The 7,012-nt window shown below is 47.6% G+C and overlaps 1 protein-coding gene across 1 annotated transcript in view; it reads left to right on the forward strand.

The window, feature by feature from the left end:
* Nucleotides 1-7,012, forward strand: part of NFATC2IP (nuclear factor of activated T cells 2 interacting protein) — a 14,361-nt gene that overhangs the window by 3,079 nt on the left and 4,270 nt on the right. The window contains exons 3-7 of the mRNA XM_006148248.3: nt 483-600; nt 1,965-2,045; nt 2,139-2,325; nt 3,485-3,629; nt 3,761-3,870. Coding sequence (XP_006148310.1) covers nt 483-600; nt 1,965-2,045; nt 2,139-2,325; nt 3,485-3,629; nt 3,761-3,870 — 641 coding nt within the window. The remainder of the gene's footprint in view (nt 1-482; nt 601-1,964; nt 2,046-2,138; nt 2,326-3,484; nt 3,630-3,760; nt 3,871-7,012) is intronic.

Below are 7,012 nucleotides of genomic sequence, written 5' to 3' on the forward strand. Positions count from 1 at the left end.
GTTCAGCAGCAACCTGACCTCAGTCCACTAGATGCCAGTAGCACCCTTCAACCCCCACCTGCTCTGCATTGTGACAGCCAAAATTGTTGTCAGACACTGCTCCATATGCCATGGGAGAACAACTGCCCCTTGTTGAGAATCACTGATCTAGGCTTTATTATTGTTTTATTTTTGCAATATATATTTTCGTGACTTATGATCTTTTATTGGTGGCAAGCAAATGGAGAAGAGTTTCTTATTCTAGAATAGTACTTGTTTTCTGTTTATAAGAAATGTAAGTTCATAGGAGTGATCGGAGAGAACATATTAAATAATCACGCCCCTTGAGCACTTTCTCAGGATTATCACGTGGTCCTGTGTGTGTCTGGGGGCTCTGCGGTCTCCAGCATTCTCAGGACCTTCTTGAAGCCTGACTTGTTTTTCCTTGGCCTCTCCTTGTCCTCTGGCTGACCCTCTTCTGCTTTCTTCTCCTGTGCCCCCAGAGGCAGATATGGCAGATTCTAGCAGTCTCCACTCCGAGGAGCCCCCATTTCCAGGCTCTCCCTGGAAGAAGAAATTGAGGAGTAAGGGTGAAGAAGAAAAGAAGGAAACGGTGGTTCTGTGAGTGAGGCTGTGGCACTTGAGCCTTGGGAACAAAAAAGGTGGTGGAGGGGTAAACTAAGGCAGGCAGAACACTTGGGTGGTTCCTGACAGGATTACAAGAAGGGACGGGAGGTGTGTTAAGGCTCAGGGAAAGCTCTTGGCAGAAGAGGATGACAGCAGACCCTCAGGACTGCCCACTGGAACAGAGTCTGAGATGGTAGTAATGTAGGCATTAAGGGTGTACATATAGAAAATATAAACTGATTTTTCTCTGTTCTCACAACATAGAATACTTCTGTAAGCTCAGATGTGTGGGAATTTTCCTCTCCACACAGCAAGCACGCAGTCCTGCAGCCAGACACCTGCTGGGCATCCTCTAATTCAATTCAATGCTGACACTACCGACCTGGAGAGAGCTTCAGATCCCATAAACTAAGGGCTCAATTCACAAAACTGCCCTCCCTAAACCCCGCAACTTCAGTGCCAATGGCAGGCCTCAGCTTGCCACCTGTGCTTCTCACCGACTGGCTATAAATCAGGTTCCCACAGAACTCAGGGTAGCTTATCAGTTTCTTATAGAGGATATTACAAGGGACACCGATGAAGGGATGAAGACATTGGGCTTCCGTGCCCTCCTGGCACACCACTCTCCAGTAACCCGCATGTGTTCAGCTCTCGGAAGCTCTTGGAACCTGTCCTTTTGGGTTTTTCTGGAGGCTTTGTTACATAGGCACGATCAATAACATCACTGGCCACTGCTGATCAACTTAACCTGTCCCTCTCCCATTCCCTGGGAGGGTGGGGGTGGTGGTGCTGAAAGCTCCGACCTCTAATCCTGCCTTGGTCTTTCTGGTGACCAGGCCAGACCCGAAGTTACCTAGGAGTGGCCAGCCTCAGCCAGCTGATTGGCTTACAGAAGGACATTGATCACTTTGGGGATTCCAGCTATTTTAGGATTGTCTGCCAGAAAGGAAGGGTGAGAGACATGGACAGATGACAGACCAAATACATAGTTTCCACTCTCACTGCGATTTAAACCCAGCAGCTGTCTCTCTTGCAGAACCAAGATAACGGTGGTAGCTGTGTCAGTTGCTGAGTAAACCGAGTTAACAAGTGCTCCGTGTCTGTCCCATGTTGTTGTACGTTTACCTGGGCAGGACTTATCTTAAAAACGAGGCATTTTCCTCCCTAATATTTGAATCATGTCAGTAGACATGTTCCTGACCTTCCCGTATAAACGGTCAAATGGATGTCACTGGGGGATGTTCCCTCTTGATGCTTGACTCCTTCTGTGGTTCTTGGTGGTCTATAGCCCATGAAGAGAGGTGTGGGGTCAGAGTCTCTCCTTCGCCTTCACCTTGCCCCCTCTCCTCTCTCTGTAGGGTTCAGGACACCTCTCCGTTGCCCACCCCTGAACCAAGGACCAAGAGCAGAAAGCACACTCGGGCACTCAGGAAGCTAAGGTGCTAAGGGCCGGGGGCTCTGGCTGGGATGGAGAGGGGCAGCTTGGGAGAGTGGATGACCCCACCTGACCCGAAGTCTTGTCTGTCCCCCAGGGAGGTGAACAAACGCCTCAAAGATCTCCGTTCCTGCCTGAGTCCCAAGCAGCACCAGGCCCAGGATGCTGACAACCAAGAGGATGAGGTGGTCCTGGTGGAAGGACCCACCCTCCCAGAGAACCCTAGGCTCTTCCCGCTCAAAATCAGGTGCCGGGCTGAAGTGGTCAGACTGCCTGTCAGAATGGTAGGTGCCCAAGGGCCCATGGGAGAAGGACCCAGGAGGCGCCTGTGGAGAGGCTGTGCTGTCTGGCAGGGGTGTACTGGCAGGAGGGTCTGCACCTCGCTTTTCCCATCCTGCTCTCTGGAGCTGCCACCCACTCTCAGTCCTCCATGCCTTTGTGCTTGCTGTACCCTCTGTATTTTTTCCACATTCTTCTCATTTTCTCTTGCTGATAAACATCCTACCCATTCTTTAAAGCTCCACTTAAGCATCCTGTCTTCTAAGAAGCTTTTATTGGTGGTTCCTCCTCGGGAAGTCCCTGCCCTGTTTCCTCCCTAGGACCAGAGTTCATCCAGCTTTCTGGCAGACTGATATATATATATATATATAAGACACTATTTATTTAAAACAGTAATTACTTTATTTAATTTTATTTGTTTTAATTTGCCCAGAGAGGGACAGAGTGAGAGAGTAAGAATAAGAGTGAGAGAGAGAGAGAGAGAGAGAGAAAGCAAGACGCCAGGTCTGGGATTAGAACCATGGTCGGCCACATGGGAGTCCAGCGCCCTTAGCTACTGTGCCACCTGCTGGCCCCTTTTCTGATATTTTTGAGGGATGGCCCGGGTTCAACACCAAGAACGAGAACAGGAATTTCCATTTAGTGAGCACTGTGTTGGTCAAGCAGCTAAGCCAGAGGTTGCGAACTGGCAGCCCATGGCCTTTTCAATGCATCTGCTTCCTCTACTCTGTAGAGGGCTTTAACCTGCATGAGCTTGTTGCCAGCCTTGAAAATGGATGATTTCATACAAAGGGCCAAATTTCTGGCTTCTCCTAAGCCGCAGAGGAGGTAGCCAATCTGGCCCACGTTCCCATGTGGTCCCAGTCAGCTGGGGCTATGTCATGAGCTGGCCTGTTTAGATGGGCATGGGAATTCTAGCTTGCTACAATCCCCACCACTTCCTTTTTCCTGCTAACCCACAGCTGCTTCATTTCTTCATATTACTTGCCCAAACCTCTTATTGACATGGTTTTATTCTGTATCTTGCCAGGTAAATATGAAACTCACAGCTGAGGAGCACCTAGCAAGTAGCTAAGACCAGAGACTTGTGTTTAGGGTGGTGGGTTGGGGCAGGGTGGAAGTGGGAATATCAAGGCCTCCTTTGCTTCTTGTCCTCCTCCTTAGTCGGAGCCCCTACAGAGTGTAGTGGATCACATGGCCACTCATCTTGGGGTGTCCCCAAGCAGGATCCTTTTACTCTTCGGAGAGACAGAGCTGTCCCCTACTGCCACTCCCAGGACCCTAAAGCTTGGAGTGGCTGACATCATTGGTGAGAGAGGAGGGTAGGGAGGTAGGGCCTCAAGGCTTTTGCCATGGGAAGGGGCTATGGGGAAATGTCCAGGGTGGGTCCTGCTTTCAACTCCCCACTTAGGCCTGGTTTCCTGATCCTGCCTCCTACAGACTGTGTGGTGCTCACAAGTTCTCCGGTGGCCACAGAAACATCCCAACAGCTCCAGCTCCGAGTGCAGGGAAAAGAGAAACACCAGATGCTGGAGGTCTCGCTGTCTCAAGTGAGTGGGAGAAGTGGCTCTCCATGCCCCTCTCCCATTCCTCTGTGTCTCTTTGTTATCAGTTCATGGGGAATGGATTCCCCCGAGCCTTACTTGCTAGAGACACCGCTGTTCATATTCTCGGGTTCCCACCATCCTAGGTTGTGTTCAACTTTCCTCTCTTTCTAGGAACCTCTGCTCTAGTCTGTGTGTCCCTTCCTTCTTTCTCTGGTTAAAATGGAAAGGACCTTGACAATAATAAAACCCATCAAAATAACAAAGCCACACTTAGGAGTGCCAGTCCTTGTGCTGAAGATCTTACTTCACACCAGGGTCCTAAATTTCACACTAACCTTATACAAACTAGCCTGTGGTTATCCTCATTCAATAAATAAGGAAGTGGAGGTCTAAGGAGACAGAATAACTTGCTATATTAGTTTTTTTTTTTTTTTTGAGAGGTTTTCTCTATAGGGCGTGTGCACTCGCCAGACAGAGAGACAGAGAGACAGAAAGCGAGAAATCCCCCCCCGGGGGGATGGCCACGCTGCAATCCCTTCTCCTCCATTCTCCTCTCGGGATCTTGGGCACGCACGCACACGTGCCCGGCGTGAGTTTTTTTAAGCCACCGGGTCCAGGACGTGAACCGTGGTTGACTACATGGGAGTCCAGCGACATAGCCATTACACTAATGGCTGGTCTCAGTTTTTTTTTTTCTTTTAAAGAATTATTTTATTTAACCATACCCATTTATTTATTTATCTTAATTTTACCAGAGAGGGATAGAATAAGAGAGAAAGAGAGAAAAGGACAGAGATGGAAAGAGAGTGAGAAAGCAAGCTGCCAGATCTGGGACTCGAACTGCAGTTGACCATGTTGGAGTCTAGCACCCTTAACTGCCATGTCACCTGCTGACTCCAACTGTATTAGTTTTTTTATGTCAACTGTAAAAAAACACCACAATCTGGGTGGCTTAAAACAGCAGAAATCTATTTTACAGTTCTGGAGGCTAGAAGTCTGAAATCGGTGTCCTCAGGGCCTGGGCTCCTCTGTCCGGGTGGAACCTTCCTTAGCTTCTTTTAGTTTCTGGTTCCTTGGCTTGTAGCTGCATCACTGCAGTCTCTACCTCTGTCATTGCATGGTTTCCTCCATCAGTGTTTCGGTCCCTGTGTTTTTGTTATATAACGACATAAGTCATATTGGATTAGCATACACCCTAATCAAGCATGGCCTCAACCTGATCACATCTTCAAAGCAAATGGTTGTCTAGTTACACTCGTGGCTAATTCCAAAGCTTACTCAGGATAGCCTGAGAATGTTCCAAATCACCACATTCTGCCTATTTTATGCTTAACATCCTTCCCTCTATTTCTTCTTCTTTTTTTAAATTTAATTTCCCAGAGGGTTTGCATGCTCACTAGAGAGAAATACAGAGAGCAGGAAAGGGAGAAAGCACCTCCCAATGGGGCATGGTCATACAACAGTCCCTTTTCCTCCGTTTCTTTTTTTTTTTTTCCATTTTTTGGAGAGGTTTTTTTTGCTATAGGGCGCATGCGCTCGCCAGAGAGACAGAGAGAGACAGAGAGATAGAAAGCGAGAAATCACCCCTCAGGGGGGATGGCCACACCACAATCCCTTCTCCTCCATTCTCTTCCTGGGATCCTGGGCATGCACATACACGTGCCTGGTGTGAGTTTAAGCTGCTGGATCTGAGACTCGAACCATGGTCGACTACATGGGAGCCCAGCAACATAGCCATTACGCTAACTGCTGGTCCCTCCTCCATTTCTTCACCATGTAGGGATTTTGGGGCGTGCATACACATATACCAGGCGTGTTTTTCAAGATGCTGGGACCAGGATTTGAACAGTGTGTTTGGTCATGTGGGATCCAGCTGCCTTAACCACGGAGCCAACTCTTCTATTTATTTATTTTTGCACTTTGTGATAAGCAGCAAGGAGAAATCAGGCCTTACCTTCCACAACGTTGCTTAGAAATTTCCCTCAGCTAAGGCCAGCCCTGTAATTCAGTGGTTGAGTGTTGTGGAGGAAGCTGGAGCCCACGTGACTGACCACAGTTTGTATCCCAGCTCCATTGTCTTGAATATCACTCCAAGTGTATGTGTGCCTGCATGGTTGCCCAGGATCCTGACAGGAAGGAGAAATGGAGAAAAGCGGATGTGATATGACCATGCCCCACTGGGGGGCGCTTTGTTTCTCTCTCTGGTGCACACATGGGCTTCATGGCATTAAAAAAGAGAAACATGGGGGGACCAGCAGTTAGCGTAATGACTATGTCGCTGGACACACTCACGTAGTCGACCACAGTTCCAGCCCTGGACCCAGCAGCTTAAAACTCATGCCAGGTGTGTGTGTGCATGCCCAAGATCCTGAGAGGAGAATGGAGGAGAAGGGATTGTGGCATGGCCAGCCCCACTATGGGGTGATGTCTCGCTTTCTGTCTGTCTTTCTCCGATGAACACACATGCCCTATAGCAAAAATTTCTCTCTACAAAAAAAGAAAGAAAGAAACAAAATATTATGTTCCTGACATTTAGTGAAAAGGAAGAAAAAACATTTTCAGCTAGATATCTTAAGTTCATTCCTTGTGAGTTTTTCTTTCTGCCATTGAACAGTATAAAGTAATTCAGCCACGTTCTCTGCTAGTTTATAACCACTGTTTACTCCAGTTTCTGATAACACGTTCCTCTTCCCACTAGAGACCTTATCAGAAGCACCTTTAATGTTCATTTGTCTTGCAACCTGTTTGTGACAGTTTATGTACAGTCACGTGCTGCGTCAGGAGTGTACTGCATATGTGACATACAGCCTAGGTAGTACAATTTAGAGTTATGAGTACACTCCATGATGTTTACATAATGAAATTTTCTAATGACACATTTCTTAGAACATAACTTGTTAAATAACCGATGACTGTATTTTAAGACATTAGAAACTTTCTCTACAGCTTTTGTTTTTTGGGTTTTTTTTGAGAGGTTTTCACTATAGGGCGCATGCGCTCACCAGACAGAGAGACATAGAGACAGAAAGCAAGAAATCACCCCCCAGGGGGGATGGTCACGCCACAATCCCTTCTCCTCCATTCTCCTCTTGGGATCTTTTTTTTTTTTTTTTTTTGGTGGGTTTTTTTCTTATAGTCGCCGTGG

The sequence above is a fragment of the Tupaia chinensis genome, unplaced genomic scaffold (genome assembly GCF_000334495.1).
Source record: "Tupaia chinensis unplaced genomic scaffold, TupChi_1.0 Scaffold000231_1, whole genome shotgun sequence".
NCBI lineage: Eukaryota > Metazoa > Chordata > Mammalia > Scandentia > Tupaiidae > Tupaia > Tupaia belangeri.